General features: G+C 36.8%; 1 protein-coding gene across 1 annotated transcript in view; it reads left to right on the plus strand.

The window, feature by feature from the left end:
- The window catches only part of DNAH6 (dynein axonemal heavy chain 6), a 273527-nt gene that overhangs the window by 46245 nt on the left and 202622 nt on the right, over window positions 1-24660 (plus strand). Inside the window, exons 10-17 of the mRNA XM_054577633.1 lie at window positions 1893-2093; window positions 4895-5015; window positions 8534-8685; window positions 10281-10433; window positions 14229-14480; window positions 17436-17564; window positions 20761-20874; window positions 21650-21793. Of these exons, the coding sequence (XP_054433608.1) occupies window positions 1893-2093; window positions 4895-5015; window positions 8534-8685; window positions 10281-10433; window positions 14229-14480; window positions 17436-17564; window positions 20761-20874; window positions 21650-21793 (1266 nt within the window). The remainder of the gene's footprint in view (window positions 1-1892; window positions 2094-4894; window positions 5016-8533; window positions 8686-10280; window positions 10434-14228; window positions 14481-17435; window positions 17565-20760; window positions 20875-21649; window positions 21794-24660) is intronic.

The following is a 24660-nucleotide window of genomic DNA, read 5'->3' on the forward strand; positions in this document are numbered from 1 at the left end:
AAGTACTTTTTGACTTCTCCCTTGATCTCATTGTTAACCCATTCATTGTTTAATAACATGTTATTCATCCTCCATGTATTTGAACACTTTTGAGTTTTTTTCTTCAGGTTGGTTTCTCGTTTCAAGCCACTGTGATCTGAGAAGATGTTTGATATGATTTCAATTTTCTTTAATTCATTAAAGCTTGTTTTGTGTACTACCATGTGGTCTGTCTTTGAAAATGATCCATGTGCGTTTGAAAAGAATGTATATTTTGCTTCTTTGAGATGAAATGTTCTGTAAATATCAATTAATCCCATTTGATCTAGGGCATCATTCACTGCGCTATCCTTTTTAATTTTTTGTTTGGAAGATATATATCCACTGTTGACAATGTGGTGTTAAAATCTCTTACAGTGACTGTATTGCTATCTATATCTTTCTTAAAATCTTCCAAGATTTTCTTTATATATTTATATGCTTCTATATTGGGTACATATGTGTTTATAAGAGTTATATCCTCTTGTTGGACTGCTTTCTTAAGTATTATATAGTGACCTTCTTCGTTTTTTGTTAGGTCTTTTTGTTTTGAAGTCTATTTTGTCTGAGGTAACTATTATCCCAGGGTTTTTTTGGGGTTTTTTTCATGTCCATTTGCTGGAATATTTTTTTCCATCCCTTCATTTTCAGCCTGTGTATATCTTTTGTTCTGAGGTGGATCTGTTATAGACAGTGGTGCAGACTCCCTGACCTCCCGATCTGGATACTCTAGGAATTTCCTTTGTATGGGTTATATGGACTCTCCTGTTTTGTTTGGGTTTTTACTGTTATTAGCCCATTCATTGATAGGAACTCTCCTCCAGCTGCCTGACATGGTGCTGTCCACATCTGGCGATCAGCAGCATTTTCGAAGCTACAAGAAATCCACAGTTTGTGGCTGGTTTTTCTGGGCTTGGCTGCTCCTAGGATGGACCAAGTTGCTCTGCAAAGCTGGCTCTTATCAGCACTGGGTCCAGGGATGTGTCAGTAAACGTCCCAAGTCACTGCAGGATCCACCTCTGCATTAAGAGGGCTTCTAGGTGTAGGTTGGATCCCTAGTCGGGGCATGTACAGGAGGCAATTAATAGATGCTTCTTTCTTACACCAATGCTTTTCTCTCTCTCTCTCTCTCTCTCTCTCTCTCTCTCATCAATAGAATATATCCTGTATGCATCGTCTTCTTTCAAGTCTCATATCATCCTTACAGGGTGGGGGAAGGGAGGGGAGAGTCCAGCAGCAAAACTATGAACACAAGACAATGGTAGGGCGCTCATGCCATGCCCTCTGGTGAGTCTCAGCCTCGGGATCCCACCACTGCACTCCTGCCACAGCTTCCTCAGCTAGTGCTACCCCTGCCGCCTCTCTCTGCCCACATTGCTCCAGGCTCCTCGGCCTCTCTGCAGCCTCCTCAGTCAGACTGCGCAAGGTTCCAGCAGTGCCTGGAGCCAAGGAAGCAACAGCCCACTCCCCAGCAAATACTGCAGTCCCAGGGCCCCGGCTCTCTTTGGCAATGCACACAGCCCAGCCAGGTGCAGAGGGGATGGTAGCAAAGCCAGGTGCTCAAACGCAGCCACTCTAGCAGCTTTTTCTGGAGGAGGATTTTATAAATTTCACAAAATGGCTGTGGCCACCAATTTAAGCAAGTATGAAGCCAAGCATCTTTGACACTTCATATCCTTTTCTCTCTCAATCAGACAACATATTTCCTGAAGACAGGGCTGTGTCTTCTGATTTCTCATATACTTAGGATCAACACAATTTCTGGCATGGTTAAATGAGTTATTCTTATTTATTTTAGCATTTCAGAAAATTCAAAAATATTCATAAATATAACTATATATGTGTTCACATTCATTTTTATTCTTTTCTAACAGGATGGTATTTCAGGTGCAATTAATCAGTTTCAAAACACTGTGCTATCAATTCCTACTCTCGTGCCTGATACATATTTTGATGCTTTTACCAGCCCTTATATTAACAACAAACTTGAAGAAAAAACTTGTGGATTTGGTCCAAGTTTATCAGCAGTATTTGATGATGATAAAAATTTTCACACAATTATCTTTCAAATAAAGGTATATTTACTTTTAATGTAACTAATATTTAAGAAGTTGATTCATGTATTCCTTTCTTATCTTTAATTGAATCCTGCTTAATGTCTAAATGGTAAAGTGTTCTGGTTTTTTGTTGTTTTTTAAAGTCCTGGTAGATCAGAGCACTGAAAACAGGGAAGGGAATTAAAAGTGCAAGACATTTGAGATGGCATTACTTCTGGGGTAGAAAATAAGGTTAAAGAGGAAGAAGAAGCGTTATTCGTACATTGAGTGATGAAGGGGAAATGAAGCAACTAGTGAAAATTTAAGGCCTGACAACACAAAAAGGAACCAACTGTCCCCCAACACCAAAAAATAAAATAATATTTGTATTGATCATTGACAGAACAGAATGCCTTTGAATTATAAATCTTGTAAATCATTTTAAACCCATGAGCTGAGGAAATTAAAATATATTGAATTCATATAAAACTACTATAAGAAGAAAACAGAAAGTGAAGAATAAAACAGCTGATGAATATTCCTTTCCTTCCCTCCTAAAAATTATAAAAGAAAAGCTACATATAAACTGCCCTGACTGGTGCAGTGCAATTGGTTGGGCATCATCCTGCAAATTGGAAGGTCACCGGTTTGATTCCCAGTCAGGGAACACACTTGGGTTGTGGGTTTGGCCCCAAGCTGGGGAGTATATGAGAGACAACTGATCAATGTTTCCCTCTTGCATCCATGTTTTTCTGTCTCTCTTTCTCCCACGCTTCCCTTCTCTCTAAAAATAAGTAAATAAAATCTTTTTAAAAACATACATATAAATATCCTCAAACATTTGAATATGTATAAAATTACATTTAATCCAAAATTCAAAATTAAAAATAGAAATGGGAGGGTAGACAGAACCCCCTCAGAAATTACGTGATGTCCAAGGGAGATAAACGCAAATGGAAACTGAATAATTGGTATAGAAGAATGATAGGGAAAATACTGAGTATAGAATAAAGACAAGAAAACAAATGAAACATTAAATAGAAACACCGTAAAAGCCATCATAGAAATAGGCAGGAATCTCCAATGCATACTAAAATGAGTAGGTAAAAGTTTGATGAAAAACAGGATATTGTCTCTGCATAAGATATTTATTGATTTCAAGGGGGGAAATAGCAAATTTGCAGTACTGAAGACTGACAGACACGAATTGATGTTATGTGGCTTCTGACGTGATACACTGAGAACACACATCACTTTTGTGGTATGACTGCCAAAATGTTTAACTCAATCTGAGCATCAAGAAGTATAAAACACACAAATGAGAATCATTCAAAAATTAAAGACAAATAACAATTGAGGAATTGTTCCATGTTAAAGGAAAACAAAGAGAAATAACAAGGTGACATGCACGATCCTGGATAAGAGAGTGAAGCAGAAAAAAAAATGTTTTCTGAAAGACATTTTTGGAACAAATGGTAAAATTTCTATAAGGTCTATAATTAGACTAATAGTATTCATATTAATGTTAATTTCCTGATTTCAATTACTGTGCTATGGTTATGTAAGAAAACGTCCTTGTGTTTAGTAAATACACACTGAAATATTTAAGGGTAATGATCTCACAGGTCTTCAACTTTCTCCCAAATGGTTTAGAGTAAAATAATATACATAGAGAGAGAATAATAAAGCAAATATGATAAGTTGTTAAAACTTAGGAAATTTTGGTGACAGATATATGGAATTCTTTGTACTATTTTCACTTTATGTGAACCAGAAATTATTTAAAAATAAAAAGATTTCAAATCATGTTTTGCACATGATGGCAGAACTTTTCATTTATGGGCCTCCCATTTTGTTTCTATCACCTGTATGATCACATATCAGACACACTATTAAGTCAGCTCAAAAGAGATATGTTTGGGAGCCTGGAAGAATAGATAAGAGCCTATTAACAGGAAATGAATGAAAAAATAACTAAATGTAACCATAGAGAGTGTGTGCTAGTTTATGTAATTGAACTTTCTACTGCTGGCCACTCCATAGAGCATGACTAGCATGGGTGTGTTGGGAAAGAGCAATTCCATTGATTATCTCTAGTTTTCCCTGAAAGAAATTGCAGTCACTTGCAAAAAACCTTGGTAGAAAAAATAAGCAAAAGCTATGGAGTGCAGCCAGGGAGTCATGGACCAAGGTTAACAAACACATCCTAAATGCCTTTCATAGGCATTGAACTATGATGATAGGTATTGACACAGGCAGTAGGGGACTGAAATGATTGGAAATTATTGTTTTGATTTGAAAAAAATGTTGTGGGAAGGGGGTGGTTGTAGCCAAGTTTAAGAGAGGCTAAAGAAAGGGTTTTATCAGGGCAAATTGTGAAAAACATTTTCACAATTTGCCCACTACAGAGGATTTGATAGTAAGATTAAGCAATTCATTCGGTAGATATGCTAAGCACTTTCTCCTTTTCTCAAAAACACTCCAACTAAGACATAGATTTTGCAATTTGAAAAACAGACATTGTCTTTTGCCATATGATTATTAGTGATGGGTAAGTTCACCATGAAGCTAAAAATATTACAAGTTTATTTTCTTTCAATCATAAGGAACAATTCTTAAAAGTTAGGTTTGAAGTTTTTTTTTTTCATTTTAATTTTGTAAGAGACTGTGTTAACTTGTTCCTTGACATCAAGAATGGTATCTTCCCTTACTTATTTATCCCCAGGTCAAAGCATGTTGTTGGACAGAGAGAAAGCATTTGTGTTTGTTTTAGTTATATTGAATTGAATTCTACTCATCAAAAATATAATTTTATTTGTTTGTTTATTTATGACACTTAGGAAACCGTAAAAGCAGCATTTGAATCTGCCCAATTGTATGCAGCTACATTTGAAAAGTTCCAGCAATTCTTCAAGGAAAATGAAAGTCTTGATTTACAAGCTCTTAAACTTCAGGAACCTGGTAACTTTTCTAATTTTCCTTAGTAATTGTTTTTTATAGGGACGTCAAGATTTAGAGTCTTCTAGGTTTATTTGATGATGACTGGTGATGGAAATGGTAGTCCAAAAGAGTTTGCCTGACAAAAGGCAAGAGTTTATTCATTTCTAGGTATCTTCTGTAGAATTACTCTTTCTTTAGCCTTACTCAGTGTTAATGTTTTATTTCAGAATACTATGAGAGCAATTTCTTCCTAATGACTTTATCAGTGCTAAGGCTATATAGCCGCATATGGGAAGGAGTTGAAAGGAATGTTTACCTGTACAAATAATGTTTGCATAAGTGCTTTTCTATCCCAGGAACTCAAGTTACTATTTATTTCTGTGGTCATATTGGAATCTGGTGGCTGTAAATCAACAACTCTTAATCATGAAATTAGACCCAGGGGGAAATTATTTCATTAGGCTTATATTTTAAAAAGAAATATTTTAAATCCTCACCCGAAATAATGTTTATTGATTTTAGAGAGAAATGAATGGAGGGGAGTGGAGAGGGAGGGCGGGAGAGAGAGAGAGATAGATCGTTATGAGAGAGAAACATGAATCTGATGCGTTTTGTACGTGCCCTGACTGTGATCGAACTGGCAACCTTTTTTGTGTCCGGCCAACGCTCCAACCAACTGAGTCACCAGGCCAGGGCTAGACTTACTATCTTTTACAAAAGAAAATAATTTACAATACCCAAGTGAAATTTCAGGCAAGGAAGTTTCCAGGTGATGATGGTAATTAAGTTCATATTATTTATTGCTATTTTAAAATGTGAAGCATATCATTCATATTCTCTTTCATTTCATGAACTGTTTTTATTGCTTTACTTTCTTGTACAAAAAAATGATTACTTTCATATTTGCTTCAGGAACCAGCACTAATTTTTTTAAAATAAATTTGTATGGTTTTCTTTCAACCCATTATTTTATTGTGTTAAAGTAAATTAGACATTCCATTACTAAATGAAATACTTCAATATGCATCTCTAATAAGCATATTCCTATAGAAGAACCAAAATAATATCACACCTTAAAAAAATAACAATCTCTTAATATCAACATTTAGTTCATATTCAGAATCCGTCAAATAAAGCAGTTTGCAGATTCCAGAGTACAGATCTGGGTTTGACCCAGATCCAGTCTAAGAGCAAACATTGTATGCAGTTGTTAAGTCCTGAGACTTAGTGTATGTGGAACAGAAATGAACTGAGAGACATGATGCCTTGCATCCCGTAGTGTGGCACCACAGTGGCAGCAAGGTACAGGGCCTGACATTTTAGCACCAGAAGTAGGCCTAACCCAAATAACCAATTCTAATCACTTGAATCTTCTACTCATAGCCTTGAGCCCAAGGCCTCCTAGTCTCCTGCTACCACATTCCTCATTTTGGCTCACATTAATCCCTCATCAAGTTTCCGTCAGGATGAGATCACCAGATTTCCAGGTTTCCCTCAGTCTAGTCTAGTTTTGCTTTGTCAATCCTGTCCCAATCCTGGAATAAGGGTCTCAGAGGTATTAACTGTTCATTGGCTGGGACTTCAGAGTACATTGGCCTGGGCTCCTAAATGTTGCATTCCTCCTGCTTTTGGAATTCTCTGGTACTTGCTAACCCTCTAAACCCAGTTGTTTGCTAGAGGTTAACAGAAGATAGTGTTGCCCCTTGGCTACCATGCCTTGCCTATTATAATATTCCCTCAAAATACTATAACATTGCTTTGCACATATTACAGATAATTAATAAATGTCTGTTTAACTGACCTTTGAGACAGAGTATCTCCTGACCAGCCCAGAAGGTGATCAGAGGACAGGTTCTGTCTTCCTGACATAATCAGCCATATCTTACCACTAAATTCCTATAGAAGTCGGTGTTTACTAAAAATTTCTACACTTGCTGAGCACTATGACTTGACAGATACTGTGCTAAGTGATTTTCAGGTATCTCACCTAATCCTTACATTTCGATGAAGTATCAGTATTCCCATTTTACAAATAAAGTAATGGAGATATATAGAGATAAGGAAAATGCAAAATTACACAGCTATTACGTGGTTTAGAAACACTTTTCTCTGACTTGAAATCTTGTGTGCTTAACCATTATACATACTGCCTCTCAACCTCAAAAAGAGAGAAAATAAATCTTATTTCTCTCCTATCAGCTTTACTCTTTTGTTTCTCTTTGGCTGTGTGACCATGGCCAAAGAGAAACATGGTTGTTAGATCAATAACCTTAATGATCTGAATTTATTTATGTATAAAATGAGAGAATTGGACCAAACTGGTGTTTTCCAAACCAGTACTCCCCAGAACACTATCAGAAAGGATAATTACGTGATACCATGCAAACAGGCCCAGTGTTCAATAAGTTTGGAAAATACTAGGCTAAGCAACATTATACAAGTTTCCTTACCAGAGGACTTCTCAGATTATTTGGTAGACTTATTTTGTCAATTCTGGGGGGGGGACCACATATCAAAACCTTCTGAAGTGCAGAAGGTAGATAACTGTCCTTTTTTCTATTATGAGAAAGCTGAAGCTCAGGAAGATTACTTGACCCAAAGCCGTATGTGGGTTAAAGACTGACCCTAGGTTTTCAAACATTCTGCCTGGCTTGTTTATATCATGTCAAACTCCCCTTTTATTCAGGAGAGGAGATGACATGCATAAATGTGGGAATCAACACCCTTTTCTCTCTCTGACTGTGGAGGGTTACAGAAGGCACTAAGGAGAGCAATCTGAACACAAGTAGAGGAAGTAATTAGACATAGAGGTAGCTAAATTTGAGAGGGTGCAGAATTTTGAAAGACAAGCAGAGTAGATTAGTACTGCATGTGTATTAAAAAGAGCTGTTTTTGACCAATATGATAAAAGTGTATTCAAGGATAATTGGTCTTCCACTGGTTTCAGGCAGATTAGAGAAGGGAAACAAGGGAAGCAGGGAGATTCTCAAAACGCAGCTGCGGCGTATGGCAGGTGCAAGCTGACAAGGCCTCGACCATGATAAGGAACAGGGTTGGCAGAGAGCGGGTGGGAGGAAGAATGGAGATAACTAAGCTATGCCTGATCTCTTGTGTCTCAAACTTTTATTAAATCACATTTAATAGTTGATATCCTCAAAATGCTTTCCTTTGTGGTATCATTCAGGGAAAATCTTAGAGTCAGCCCAATTTCAAACCAACCCAACTCTAGGATCTAGTCCATTCCAGACTAGATACTTTAGTGCCACTTTAAGTTACCTTCTTAATAGGAGCTGGAAACACATTTACATATTTAATTCTTATTTAAAAACATATTTCATTATTATATATTAGTTTTGTATTACAAGAATAAAATAGAAAGAACTATGAATTAACACTTTAAAGTTATGCCAAGTACCCAGCATATAACATTATAAATATGTATATAAATTTATTAATGCAATGACATTAATGTATTTCATATTAGTCCCTCAAAATCTAATATAATGTACTTTGTGCTTTATATGAATTATTTCATGTAGATGTTAAGTTCTTTAGTGAACAACTGGAAAAATATCACAGACAGCACAAGGACGCTGTAGCTCTAAGGCCCACGCGGAATGTAGGACTGCTGCTCATCGACACTAAGCTGCTAAAAGAAAAACTAATTCCATCACCTTTGCGATGCTTGGAGGTAACTATGAACTAGGAAAAGTTTTACATTTGGGCTCTACAATTGTTTTATGACTTTTCTACTGCAAATAAAGTGTATTTTCTAGTATTGCAAAGATTCAAAATTAGCCTAAGTCTACTAGGCATTATTAATTTTTAGGAAAAGTTCCATATTCTCCTTTTTGTTGCAAGCACAGTTAGCTTTCAGATGAGGAAAGAGAGGAGACTGCAAGCTTCATACTAGCCTCTTACTCTCACTCCTTTTTCCTTTGTTAGAGTATTTCAGGGCGTTTTAGAGTTGTAGTGGGAAAGCTATTTCATTCAAGGGCACTCAGGTCAAGTTTTGGAGAGCATTTCCTGATCTGGAACTGTCCCTAAAGAGCTGATTATATTTTGGTAATTTACAAGCTGTAGCCCACAGGGTCAATCCAGCCTGCCACCTGTTTTGTACAAACAGTTTATTAGAACACAGCCAGGACAATTTTTGTATGTGTACTATAGCCTGTGGTTGCTTGCTGACTGCAAGGACAAAGTTGAGTAGTTGTGACAGAGACTTTATGTCCTGTAAATCTAAAATATCTGCTATCTGGCCCTTACAGAAAACTTCTGAGCTCTGTATAAAAAAGCGCAGACCTGAGCATCTGTGCCTGTTCTGTCATTGTAATTAGTTGTATGACATTGGGCTTTCTTCTAAAGCTTTGCTTCTTCATCTGTTAAAAAGGACAAAATATATAACTGAGCAAAATCAAATCAATTTCAACAGTTTGAGCACAATTATATACCAAGGCAAAGAAAACTGACCTCAAACTGGCTTAAGCAATCAGAAAATGTGTAGGCTATGCATCTAAATTAACAGGGTGAATGCACGAGGGAGGTTTGATCTAGTGACTCAGTGGTCTTACCAAGAACCCATTTCTTTTCATTCTCTTTACTGAGCCTCCTGTTGTGCCAGCTTCATCATAACACTTGCATTCCCTTACATTTGTGAAATGGCTGTGGAAAGCTCTATAAGCTAATCATTCCCTTGTTTATGTACAGAGAGAGAGAGAAAGAGAGACTGGGATTCTGAGCATACATTTTTCTAGCCTTAAACAGTAGTACTGGACCTCTTTCTAACTGAATCAACTAAGGTCAGATGCCTGCCCTTATCCAATCACATTGGCCAAAGGAAGACAACCTCGTATTTGCCTAGTGATCAATCAGACTACACTTTTGTTTCTAAAGGAGAAATCAACGAGTTTCCCCCAAAGTACATGGCTACCACCCAACATGAAAAGAGTAGAAGTGATGCTGGGGAGGACACCACAGGGTCCACTTCCATAGGGCAAAGCAACAGAAGGGTGCCTACAAGAGACTGGAGAATTTAGGCCAACTTTTTAATAAGCTGTGCAATCTAGTTTGTTCTGGGAATGATCTTCATAACCTGCTCTTCCTGCTGGTTCATTTAACTAGCATAGATTCCATGTGAAAAAAGAAACAAACACATCCTTTTATATACAATGCTGCATCCAATACTTGCTGATTTAACAGGTGTTCAATTAGGATTTATCTAAAATATATAATAAAATGATAATATATTCAAGTAGTTAGGATTTACATTTTCTTTTTCTTTCCTAGGTGCTAAATCATATGCTTCCTCTTCAAAGCAAGAAAAAAGTGGATGCCATTATCTCTGAGGCACAAGATGCAGAGTATAAACTTGAATTTGTTCCAACAACTACCATAGAATATGTTAACAGTTTAGTATTTCTTGATGAAATTCAGGAAAGGGTGAGTTGATTCATATAACTCAATATTCCAGATCTTGTGATAGATAATGAAGACAAATAAAATAAACTGAGGGATTGAAGGTCAAGACACAGCTATGAAACTATCAGAAACACTTTCAGACAAAGTAAGTGGATGTCCTACATCACAGCAACGATGACAGCTAATGTTGATCAATCTTGGGCTACTAGTCAGGCATTGCACCACATTTTTACATATGTTACATTTTAAATTCTCACAGAAACTTAAGACGTAGAGATCATTTTTACTCTGCAGATGAGGATACAAGGACTGAAATAGGTTATGTTGTCCAACGTCAAAGAACTTGTGTATGGTAGAGCTAGAACTTACATTTGGATCTCTGACTGCAAAGCCAATGCTCTCAATCAGTTTACTGCAATTCTTATTTGTGATAAATGGCAATAGAATTGTAATCTAAATATTAGTCATATTAGAAGTCTTGACCCTTAAACTATATCTGTATAATAGTCAAGAGTCTTACTGTTAGAAATGAAAAAGTCCTTAAGAGAGGTGGGGTGGGGAGACAACAGTAGACTATAGGGACTCAAGTGATGCAAATGATAGGGTCATCTCCCTTTCTCTCTCTCTCTCTCTCTCTCTCTCTCACACACACACACACACTCAGTCCTTTGTCTGCCATATTTTTTTTCTCTCCAGAAACATGGTTTCCTCCTCTCAGTCTCTTCTCTGTGACAGGCAATCTAGCATTAATTTCATTAGTAAATTTCCATAAGTTTTTCACAAACTTTCATTCATATCAATTGGCATTTGAAAGAGCAAGAAATTATTTTCTGGCAATTGAAGACATTTTTAAATATTAAAAAACAGAGTGAAATGTCATTAACAACTTTATAGTCTGTTATACATTGTTAACAGAATTGGTAAAGACTATTTCTTGTGTCAGTAAAAGAAACAATTTTGTTTCTTATCTCAAGAAATAGCACCTTCTCACATAGCAGATGGTTGTGTTTTTCCCTCAGGTTTACTTATACATCATCCCAAAAGTCTAAAGGTGCCAAGCATTTATTATTTTTAGTCATTAAGCCTCTGTGCCCAAATAACCAAAACCCAGCTGAACTAGCCTAGGCCAAAACAGGGATCCTATTTAAGGACTAAAGAGTATTTCATGGACCTACCACCTTTTCCCTCCACATACATCCAGAATGTAAGTAGGCTGGGGAACTTACCACAAGAAGGAATGAGAAAGCACTAGGAAACCCAGATTGTTCTCTCTCTCTACCCTCTCTGCATCTCTCCGAGGGTTTCCTTTTCTTATCTCCTTCTGCAAATAGGTTGCTCCTTCTTCTTCATTCCATGGCAGCAAACATGGCCACCAGCAGTTCCCAAGTTTCATGATGCAAGTCTAGCTAGCCACCCAGTCAGAAAGAAAAACTCTCTCTTCTAGATACCCACATCCTGTTGTATAAATTATGATGAGAAGATAGGATCACATTGGAGAGGTTAGACTGCTCTCACTCTGTGGTTCCCAAATAGGACAGTTGATGTGCCATACAGAAGACTCAAACTGTGTACCATCTCCACCAGGTTGTTTCTGTAATGTTGAGTAGTGTATTGAGGAAGCAGCTTCCCTTGGTGAGATGCTCTGCACACACAAACAGCTTCTTTTGGAACCTCGCTCAGTTGTTCAGAAAATGCAATGAGTTGCATTTAATGGGTTGCAAGGATTACAACAATGAGTAAATCTGCTCTCAAGGAGAGCAGAATCCAGAATAAAAGCAGACAATTATTATACAATGTATATAGGTGTTTTAGGACTGGGGGTTTGCCCTGGGCTCTATGGAGGATGGAGTGCTTTGCTATGTGCTAAAGCACATCTATTCAGAAGGCCAAGAAGTGGGAAAACTGTGCAAAGACCTGAGGCAGCACGACAAGAGCAGGATGTGGCTATGGAGAAAGGGTATTAGGTATTATGTAGCTAGAGCAGTATTTTCAAGGATAGGCAAGAAGAAAGGGGTTCTGGAGGTGCTAATTAAGTAGAACTGAAAGGACTTAGTGGGCAACTGAATAGTACATAAATGTAATATCTATACAACTGAATGAGGCAACAGCAAGAGAAGTCTACGATAATTCTTGGGTATCTTTCCACAGTGAATGGATAGATAGTGGTATTATTAACCATTATAGGAAGGGGAAGGCCACATAATCATTGCATTGCCGGGCCTTTTTTTTTTTTTTTGGAGTAAAAGATGCATTATTAATGACTCTTCCAGGACATGTGAAAACCAGGACACTCTCAGAGAGACCTGGACATATGCTTTACCCTAGGCACAGGAAGCACAGGAAGGGGAACTGATCTTAATGTACAGGGACTTAGTTCTATTTATAACTTGCTTAAGATGTTAGACACTTGGTTGTCTAACAAAAATTCACATAGTAAGCTTAGAAAAAGAGAAGATTTATTCTAGGTTGGCAGGGGTATCTTCTGGAATTTAAAGGCATGGATAGAGCCTAGCCTTTAAAAAGGACAGGAACTAGAGACTAGAACAGACTAGAGAAACCAAAAGGGCTCTCTTTTTACATCCCTCCTTGCTGCTTCTCTCTAGAACAGTGTTTCTCAAAGGGTAGTCACCAAACCGGCAGCTGCCGTAGCAATGGGGAACTCGTTAGACATGCATATTCCTTGGCGCCACCTTAGATGTCTGAATCAGAAACTTGGGGGAGGGGCTCAGCAATCCTTACTTTCACAAGCTTTCCGAGGTGATTGTGATGCACACTACAGCGTGAGAGCCATTTCTCTAAAAGCCTCTCTCTGCAGTTATCTTCTCATACTAAGGGCCAGCTTTCTGTTTCCACGTGAAAACAAATGGCCTCTGCCAACAGCTACAGTCTAACTCTTCCTATGTTCAAGAGAGAGGTCAGACTGCTCTGGCTTTGTTGCTCCTGATGTGATGCTACTTGGTTCAGCTTGTGCCCAGAAGGTTAGGTCAAGTTATATGAACATGGGTGCTCCACCTATAACCATGTGGCAGAGTTAGGGGGAGGAGGGTTCCCCAAAATAAAGAGTTCCTTGCCAGAAAATTAGGGGGGACACTGTCCACTGAAGGTAGGACATCAAAGTGAAGGTGTTTAGTGGTCAGCTGGAAGTAGTGTAAGTATTTGTTAAGGGTAGTGATAGGCTCACCATAGATGAGAGTTCTGAATCTATGCAGACAGGAACAGAGCCTGTCCACATCACAGCTCAGCACACATGCCTGTGAGCTCTGATACTACAACCGAGCATCTTTACAGCACATGTTGTCTCTGAAAACCTTAAATATTGGCACTGTTTATTGCTACTAGAAAACAAAAGAGAAAGGAGAAAAATCAAAATTTATAAGAACAATGCTAACTATACTCAGCTCTGAACAACTTACCTCATCGGCCTGATTACCTGTATTGTAACAATGACAGTAGTGATCACCCAGCAGCTTCAGCCAGTTTTTAAAATTATTATTTTATTATTGATTTTAGAGAGAGAGAGAGGATGGGAGAGAGAGAGAATCATGACTTGTTCCACTTATTTATGCATTCATTGGTTGATTCTTGTATGTGCCCTGATCTGGGATTGAACCCACAGCCTTGGTGTATCAGGACTAAGCTCTAACCAACTGACCTACCTGGCCAGGGCTGGCTTCAACCAGTTTAATGCATTCTTCATGTGCTGGGTCTTCATAGTGTGATTTTCACACTGTACAAAGGCTATCTCCTATTAGACAAAACCTACAGAGCATAATAGGACTTGCATATATTGAACAAGTCACCAATGTTTCTATTTAGATTGAAAGCCTTGAAGACGAAGGGAATGTGGTGATTCAAATGTACAAGCTCATTGAACAGTATCAGGTCCCCACACCACCTGAAGACTTTGCTGTTTTTGCTACTATGAAGCCATCTATTGTCGCTGTTCGGAATGCCATCGATAAATCCGTAGGTGATAGAGAAACAAGCATTAAGCAATTTTGTCTGCATTTGGGTAGAGATCTTGAAGATCTCACCAATGAAGTGAATGAAGTAAAGCTACAAGCACAGGTAAGTTAAGGAAGAATTTTTTAAAAAAATAACTGTTAAGTTTGACTACTACATTGTAATCGAACCATTTAGGGAGCATATTTCATTTTAATCTGATTTAACTTTTGTTTTATATGGCTTTATTCTAACCAATTAACAAGGTCTTTGAACTTCTATTTAAAATCAAAAGTGTTTCCAAACTCTCTTCACAGTATTGAATAAATTCCAGACCATTGCAAGTAAAGTATATATGTAATATTAAATTTTATTTCTCTTGGCTTGTATTGATTATTCTCAAATGAGTATTCTTACAATTTGTTAGCATATTTTGTAGCTATTGTCTCAGGGAGGAGTTGTTGGGTTTTTTTTTAATTTTTTTAAGCCACATATTAGAAAATTTCTATTTAGGAAGAAGCAGAGTTTAATAATGACAGTGAAGAATATTTGGTTAACTTTTAGTATACAAAAGATATAAGGGAAATTTTTTAATAATTTAAAATAGAAATCTGGGTGGTTCTCAACTGAGGCATATACATGAAAATCTGATGTAACGATCCATTATTTTATTAACATTGACTAAAACTTGTCACAGAGGTATAAAACCATATAAAGTTATAGTCAAATCAGAATAATTAGGATATGAATCAATGTCCATCAACAAAATATTAATAAAATGTGTTAGGGTACATCTACTCAAAAGAATATAGTACAGACATTAAATATTACAATATATATTTATATGTATTACCATGGGAATGTAAAAGTAGCTGTTATTTATTGTGTATTTAGTATGTGTTAGGTACTAAAGTATTTTTGTATTTTCACATAGAAAAACTGTACATAAATGTAATATCTATACAACTCAATGAATTATCAGAAAGTGAACACATCCATCTACCCACTACTCATGTCAAGAACTATAACATTGCTGGTTCCCTAGTGTTCCTTATTATCCCTAACCCTTTCTCCCTCTCCAAAGCCGTCCACTACCCTGCATTATATCTTGCTATAAATTAGCTTTGCCTGTTTATGAACTTCAATTAAATAGAATCATACAGTGGTGTGCCCTTTATTTGATTTTGTTTCATTCCTGAGATTCACCCATGTTGCTCCGTGTGGATGTGACATAATCCACCTTCATTGCTACGTAGTATTTCATCATACACCACAATTTTAATATTCATCCCGCAGTTGATGGACATTGGGATTGCTTACAGTTTTTAACAATAATAAGTAATGCTTCTAAGAACATTCTTATATACATTTGCATGTCTTAACTCATTTAATACTCAGAACAACTATAAGGTTTTACTATTCACATTTTATAGAGAAGAAAACCAAGACACAAGGAGGTTAAGTAGCATGCCTAGGGTCACGCAAATAATAAATGGAAGAACCAAAATTTAAGCTTACACAGTCTGCTTCCAGTGGTTAATAGTCTGCTATTAGCTGCTGTGCTATATCCTGTTTTGCATATAGAGCAGACAAAAAAGTATGAAAGATTAGTCTTTGTTTGGAAACAGTACATGTGTATATAGATAGACTCCTAGAAAGAGCAAGAGTGACAGCAAAGACTTTATGTATAATTATGCATTTTAAAAAGCATGATGCACAAACAAAAATGATAGCAGAGGTTCTCTCCAGCAAGAGCTTCTTCCATAGAGGGTTTAGAGGGTTTCCTCATTATCACTTGAGCAAAGAGCTGCAACTTAACCATTTCCATAAATGGTACCATCCTGCTGTCATGCCACCACTCCTGTTGATAAAGGAGGCTGGAGAAAAAATCTAAATGTGACATTTGATGATAACAAAATTATTTCAGCTTGAAATGTCTATTTTATTTTAATTTCATCTCTTTGGGATAGATTTTAGTTCAGAATCTGAACTCCTTATGAAGCATTTCTTCACCTTTGCTCCCATCCCCTCCCTCCTCTTGTTCCATAAGGGGAAATCTGCATTTCCTCCTGGTGGATAGTGGGGAGGGGCATCCGGTCCTCATGCTGCCCTCTGGACCATTGGGCTTACAGGGCAGTTTGGCTGGGCCTGGTAGACCCAGGCAGCTGTTAGCTAAGGGTTCCTCCTGGCTCTTGAAGTATCATGCTAGACCCTGCTGCTGCATTCATCATTTCTGCAACAGTCTACAGTCTCAATCTGTGACTTTTGGATCCTGATCTCAGATTTCCTCTGATCCACTAGCTCTTTCAGCAGCTCTCTCAGCCAAAATCAAGGCCTATGAGAACTTCATGATCCTCTACCTACCACTCCAAGCCATGATACACTAGAGTGTCAACAAAAGCCCTTCCACCTGGACACTTTACTTAGCTTTTTCTAACCAGGGGCATGTTGCCATTTTGAATGCAGGACCATGCTATATCAGAGATGGGACAAATGGCTTCCCCAAACTATGGCTATAATAGTTCTCAGATTCTTCTAATTTTCTCACATTCTCCCAAACTTAGTTAGGTGTTTCTATTCAGTTCCTAAACTCTTCCATTCCCATTCACTGGGTAAAGTTTCAACCCCACAGGCAGCCAGAAAACATGCCTGACTATTTATTCTTTATTTTCTCTCTTCCTCCCTCTCAGAATGCAAAGGCTTTCTATTTTGTTTATTATAAAATGGGAATTTTCCTTATATTATAGTCTCTTCCTTCTTTTCCCTATCGCATTCAACTATCCTTACTTGAAATCACGTTTGTTGAAGAAGTGTAGGAAATGAAAACAGAAGAGGGACAATATATTAGGTACTATTTAAAAGCATTGTCATCCCCATGACCCCTCTTTATGCATTTCTGTACTTTTTACAATATATGCACATTGCTTTAAAATTCAGGAAAATCAATCATTTTAACATTTTATAAAAATCAGAGTGAGAAGAGAATTAGAAAAATGCTTTTTGAAAATGTCTGTTAATTTAAAGTAATGGCCTACATCACAAAGCAGGAATGACTAATCAAAAGCTATCTTCATTTTACAGGATCCACAGATTTTGGATATTAATGCTGATCAAGACAAAATAAAGTCCATTTTGAATGATCTGCAATTAGTTCTAGATGATCTTCAGAAACGTGCATTTCAATACAAATCTTATCAGAAAAATTTTAAGGTAATGACAATTCTATATGTGTTTTTTAAAATGTGAGCAGAGAAATGGCATTGATGCAAAAGCACTTTCAACGTGACTGTAAATATTTAATGTTTGGGTTCCTATGTGCTGGCCACTCTACAGGAACAGTCTGAAACAAATATGCTGTGTTCCCTGCCTCATGCATTTATCACTATAAACTTTCCTCTCAAAACTGCTTTTGCAGCATTCCATAGGTTTTGGTGTGCTGTGTTTTCATGTTAACCCGTTTAAAGATTAATACACACTAAAGACAAAATATCTTTCTTATTAAAAAATAACTATGAATTGTACATAAACTCTCAGACCACAGACTCGAATTTCTATGTTAAAATGTATGTGGATTATTAAATGTGGTTAATTTCTTTCCTAATATTCAAGTTTCTTTTACATCAATGCATGTGTTATGATTCCATGAATATTGCCTGATTTGCCCTGGTTTGATGCACTAATTTGACGACAGAAGAGAATTTGGCTAAGCCAAGGCAAAAGTCAGAAAGGCCAAAAGATATGCCTTAAAAACAAAAATGGCCCTAGCTAGTGTGGCTCAGTGGATTGAGTGCTGGCCTGTGAACCAAAGGGTCACTGGTTTGATTCCCAGTCTAGGACATATGCTTACATTGCAGGCCAGGTCCCCAGCAGGGGACACACTAGAGACAACCACACATTGATGTTTCTCTTTCTCCATCTCTTCCCCTCTCTAAAAATAAAAATCTTCAGAAAAGAAATACCCAAAAATGAAGAGAAACGAGTGAGAGAGACAGTGTTCTAAACAGCTATTAGGGAGACTGAAATGAAAAGAAAATGGAAAAGATTTCTAGCCTCAAAACCCAGCAATGTGGGTGTCATTGGTCCCTCCCAAAGTCTTAGAGGAGTGCCTGGACTTCACAGGGGAACACACCTATCTTCCAGAACCCAAATGGATGGCCAGAAAGTCCTGTTAGGAGCTGTCCGCTCCAGACCCCAAGATTTGGTGGAGCAGTCTATAACATAATGAGCTTGGCACTGTACAATATGACTGGTCCAACACCAGAGGCAGGAGGTTTGTGCGTGAGAGAACTAGTTAGGAAGTTGTTCTCAGGTTGAGTTAACTGACCTACAAGATAGGAAAGTATTAGGGTAGGAAGTAAGTTATGGAAGAAATGCTGCTTGATAAAAAGCTACAACTAACAGACGGGCACTCTGTGGGTCAGAAAGCATTGCCCAAGCCAATGCCTGATATAGAAGGGTGTTCCCCTTCTACCACACACAGTATTTATATTTGACTAATTCTTCCTTTATGATAACCTCACATTCAGCCTTGCTTCTGAAGCTCTCAGTCACTTGGGGGATAGAAGTGAAGGCCTCACCAACCTAGGAAATAACTCCTAATTGTTCACAAAGACAACGCTAGGCCCTTAATATGAGGGCATGCTGGCCTTGTAAAATGGGTTTGGAGGTTTTTTTGGAAAAGTTTGAGAAAGAATTGGCATTAATTCTTCTTTAAATGTTTGGTCGCATTTACCAGTGAAGCCATCTGGTCCTGGGGTCTTCTGTGTTGGGAAGTTTTTGGTTACTGATTCAATCTCCTTACTCATTGATCTGTTTAGATTTTCTTTATTTTTTTTTTCCTGATTCAGTCTTTTTGGTTGTATGTTTCTAGGAATTTATCCTTTTTTTATAGGTGAACAAATTTGTTGACATACACATATTCATAGGAGTGTCCTGTGGTCCTTTGTATTTCTGTGGTATTAGTTGTAATGTCTCCCCTTTTATTCCATTTATTTCAGTATTCTTTTTTTCTTACTCTAACTAAAGTTTTATCATTTGAGTTTATTTTTTCAAAAAGCCAGCTCTTTGAAACTAAGAGAAGTTTGTTGTAGCTTTCTAGTTTCATACCATTGTGGTTGGAAAAGATACATGGTATGATTTCAATCTTCTTAAATTTTCTAAGACTTGTTTTGTGGCTTCTCATATGACCTACCCTTGGGAATGTTTCATGTGAACTTGAAAAGAATGTGTATGCTGCTGCTGTTGGATGATCTTTTCTATTTTTCTAGTTTTTCTTTTATTCATCTCCACACTGATGTTTGTTATTTCCTTTCTTCTGCTAAATTTGGGCTTCATTTGTTTGTTCTTTTTCTAGCTCCTTGAGGTGTATGTTGTTTATCTGCAATCTTTCTATTTCTTAATATACTCATTTACTGCTATAAACTTTCCTCTCAGAACTGTTTTTGCAGCATTCCATAGGTTTTGGTGTGCTGTGTTTTCATGTTAATCTGTTTGAAGACATTTTTTACATTTCTCTTTGATTTCTTCTTTGACCCATTGGTTATTCAGGAATTTGTTGTTTAGTTTCCACAGGCTTGTAAATTTTCCAGCCTTCCTCTTGTTGACTTCCAGCTTTGTACCATTGTGGTTGGAAAAGATACATAGTATGATTTCAATCTTCTCAAATTTTCTAAGACTTGTTTTATAGGCTTTCATATGATCTGTCTTTGGGAATGTTCCATGGTGCACTTGAAAAGAATGTGTATGCTGGTGCTGTTGGATATACAGTTCAAAGCCCTAGCTTATCACAGTGCTCACAGTTTCTGTACAAACAATCCCCTGGACATTTCCTCACCTCCAAGCCAAGGCAGCCTTAGAGCACTTCACCAAAACAGCTTCTTCAGACTTTCCTGCAACGTTCCTCTCTATATGTTTCATATACAGCCCACAGGGTTAAAAAGAGGTAAAAAACCAGGCTGTCCTCTCCATCTTAAATCACCCATCCACTCTACCAGCCACTGCACAAACATCCTCTTCCTCTTCTATCATTTAAGTACATAAGTCCTAAAAGAAAACAGAGTTCAGCCTCTGAAGATCCATCTGTTTTCCAAAATGGCCAGGAATGCATGACTGAATTTGAGGAAAAATGCCCATGGTATTTTTGTGATATTTATGTCTTTGGAGAATATTTAAGTTCTAAGGAAATGTAAAGAGTTATATTTTGTCACTCAAGTGGAAATTTGAATTTACATGGGGTTTTGTGATTTTTTTTCCTTTGTTTCTAGCTCTCTCTTTCCTTCTTCATTTAGTGTCCCCCTCGCCCCCATATTCTGCTTAGTCACTGTATCAAGAATTACTAATAGGAGGAGAACATAAGGTATTTATATCTGAAAAGTAAATAGTGTATTTTGTTTATTACATTTTAAAGGTAGAAGTTTCTAAGTTTGAAGATTTGGAAGAAGTTAGTGCTGAAGTGAAACTCAAGCAGTTGCTCTGGGATTCTTTATCTGAATGGGATCAACTCCAAGAAGAATGGTTAAAGGTAAAAAAAATAAAATAAAAAATAAAAATAAGTGATTCAATTCTTAAATCATTTTTAATTAAACAAAGTTCTAATAATATTAATCATAATTTTTGACAATCTCATATATTTTTAATTTCAGTAAAACATGCAGTATTATTTTATGAAGAATAAAGAAGCTTTTTTCTGATAACCACCATAGATTAGAGCAGCAGCTTCCAAAGTGGCATAAATTCACCATAAGAAATGCACAAAAAGACCCATTAGAGATCAGGAAAAAAATGTTGAATCTGGGGAAAAAAATGAAAGTTTTACAAATTTTCTATAGCCTTCAGTCCATATGACCATCTTACATGTCAATATATGTGTACACATATGTTTATATAACTGAGAAATATATTTATAGATACATGAATATTTGGGGGGCATATTTAAATCATTTACGTTAAAGGGGTACATAATCAAATAATAGGAAAATACTAGGTGAGAAATTTCTAGTTAGCAAGAGTAAAAATTAACTGTTTATATCTCCTTATAAAGTTTGGCCCTCAGACATAACTTACAGGAATTACAATACCGCACGTGATGACAGAGACAAGGTCATGAAAGGAATAAAGAAGCCATGTTTGATAGACCACTGGGAACCTTAATAAGTGAAGCCATTTCCAAAAGTAGAGAGTTGCCTTGGATTAACTATTTAACTACTGGAAAATCTGAATAAAGTAAAAGAATTCACTATTTCAAGCTTGTCTTTTATCATATGTATTAACTTCTTCTTTTCCCATAATTTTCATAGTCCAGATTTGACTGCCTGGATCCAGATGTCCTGAACAGTCAAGTTTCTAAATACGCCAAATTTGTGACTCAGTTGGAAAAAGGCTTGCCACCCAACAGTGTAGTGCCCCAGCTAAAACAAAAGGTGGAAAAAATGAAAGAAAAGGTAAGAAATTTGGTAGAAATTATTTCTCAAACTTCAGTTACTATTTGATGCTAGTGATAACAAAGTTGAGAACTGTTCCCTGTTTAAATGAGTTGACTTTGCAGAGAGAGAGGAAAGAGTGGACAAATTCAATTTTTGCCAAGGGATGGACTGCATCCTTGTCTTCAACTGGCTGAACCATGCAGCTGAATCCTTGGTTAGAAGAGACATTCAGAGCGACAGTTTCCCAAGTGGCAGGAGAACTAGTGCCGGAGCGCGTTGTAGGGGTGCCCAGATACCCATCCACTCAGCCTGCAGACGGCCGGATGAGGCTAGGGCGGCCTTGTCCATTCACACCTCTGCACCAAACAAATAGGCCAGTTTTCAAGGCCTGCTGTGGTGTGAGGAAGGTTGGGGAGCCCAGCAGAAGGGGTGCAGGGCTTGCTCTTTGAAACTAATCACTGCTAAACCAGCACTCAAAATGGAGAGGAAAGGGGAAATGATTTTTATCTTTCTAAGCAGTTTTTTTTATTTTTTAAAAAGAGATAAAGGACTAAGGTGTAGAAAGAGTAAGCAAAGCTTCAGGCACAATAAGAAGCACATGTTCCCCATTAAAAAGAGTGTTTTTGCACTTTTTTCTCCTTTAGTCCTATGACACGTAGTCAGAATGGCTTTCAAAAGTTATGTCAGCTTCATTCTTCCTTATTGACTTTAGGGTGCTTATAACATATTATTGTAAACGAATTCTCTTGTCACAGTCGGCATTTCATCTTTTGTTCCTTGGAAATCCTGGTTGATTTTTTTTTTTAACTTGCATACAGTAAAAGTCTTTTTTTGTGGTATACAGTTTTATGGGATTTTACAAATGGGAAGAGTCATGTATCCAACACAACAGTACCATTCAGAATTGCTCATCACTCCCACCCCCAAATTCTCTTACGCTGTCCCTTTGTAGTCAGCTTTCCTTTCTTTCCATCCCAACCCCAGGCAACCACTGATCTATTTTCTGTCTCTACAGTTTTTCCTGTTGCAAAATGATATAAATGGACTAATACAACATGGGACCTTTTGGGATGGGTATCATTCACTTGATATCATAGAAAAATGCACACAAGCTTTATCTATGTCCTCATATCCAGAATGCATAGCATACTCTTACAACTCAAAAATAAAAAGACAAAAAAAACATTCAAAATGAGCAAAGGGAGTTAATAGCATCTCCCCAAAGAAGATGCATGAAAAAATGCTGAACATCATTAGTCATCAGGGAAATACACATCAAAGCCACAGTAAAGTATCACTTTGCACCCACCAGGATGGCTGTGTTCAAAAAGGCAGACATAGAGGAGGATCTGGAGAAACTGCAACTCTCATATGTTTCTGTTGAGATTATAAAGTGGTACTGTCTCTTTGGAAAACAGTTTGGCAGTTTCTCAAATGTTAAACATAAAGTTAACATATTAGCAAATCATTCTACTCCTAGGTATACACCTAAGAAAATTGAAAACATATGTTCACACAAAAACTTGTATATGAATATGCATAGCAGCATTATTCATAATAGCCAAAAGTGTGGAAAAACACCAATGTTCATCAACTAATGAATGCATAAATAAAATGAAATATATCTATATAATGGAATATGATTCAGCAATCAAAATGAATAAAGTACTAATATATGCTAAGGCAGAGATGAAAATTGAAGACATTATACTAAGTAAAAAAAGCCAGTCCCAAAAATCAACCTAGCATATGACATCATTGATATGACATGTTTAGGAAAGAGAAGTCCATAGAGAGAGAAAGTAGGTTAGTGGTTACCAGGCACCGTGGAGAAGGAGAAGTGGATAGTGATGGTTAATGAGTGTGGGTTTCCTTTGGGGGTAATGTAAACTAGATAGTGGTGATAGTTGCACAGCTCTGTGAGTTAGAATATTGTTTTTAAAAGATTTCTTTTTTCATTAATTTTTATCTCCAAGTAGTATTCCATTACATATACCACCATTGTCTAATGTTTGTGCTAACATTGTCGTGTATTTTATCTTTACATATATTATAAACATAACATGTTGTAATTATTTTGTTTTATTTAATTATCTTTTAATACACTACAGAAGGAAATAAAATAAAATTTATTTTACCTTTATTCCATTTCCAATGCTCTTTATTTCTTTGTATGTCTAAGATTCTGGTTCACAGCATATTAATTCTGCCTGAAGAACTTTCATTAATATTTTTTGTGGAGTAGGTATGTTAACAATCAGTTTCCTAAATTTTTGTTTTGAAAAAGTTATTTTTTTTCCACTTTCTCCTGCCGAAAAAGTTATTTTTTTATTTTGAGTGATATTTTCACTGGGTATTTAATTCTGAGTTGACAGGTTTTGTTTGTTTTCAGAAATTTAAAAGTAGCCTTTCATTATTTTCTTGCTTGTATGCTACCTAACAAGAAATCAACTGTAGTTTTTCTTCTTGTTTTCCTGCAATAACATGTTTGGTTTGGGGGTGTGTTTTTATGGTGGGAGTTGGGCAGGGGTTCTTACCTCCTTCAAGATTTTATCTTTTTCTTGGTTTTTGTCAGTTTAGAATGTGATATGCCTAGATGTGTGTTAGGTTTTGTGGGGGTTTTTTTGGTCACTGTTGTTATTTATGATTTGTATTTATTCTGTTTGGTGTTCTCTGAATCTCTGGTTTGGTTTCTGTTCTTAATTTTGAAAAAAAAAATGCACTCATTATTTCTTCATATGTCTCTTGTACTCTGTTTCCTATCTCTCTTATCCTTCTGGGATTTCTATACATGTATTTTAGACCATCTAATATTGTGTCATTGCTCTTACATGTTCTGTTATGTTTTGGTGGGGTACATTAATTTTTCTCTTTGTATGTCAGTT

Source organism: Pteronotus mesoamericanus, unplaced genomic scaffold (assembly GCF_021234165.1).
Source record: "Pteronotus mesoamericanus isolate MK-2021 breed Mesoamerican mustached bat unplaced genomic scaffold, CSHL_Meso_final contig_44, whole genome shotgun sequence".
Taxonomy (NCBI): Eukaryota; Metazoa; Chordata; class Mammalia; order Chiroptera; family Mormoopidae; genus Pteronotus; species Pteronotus mesoamericanus.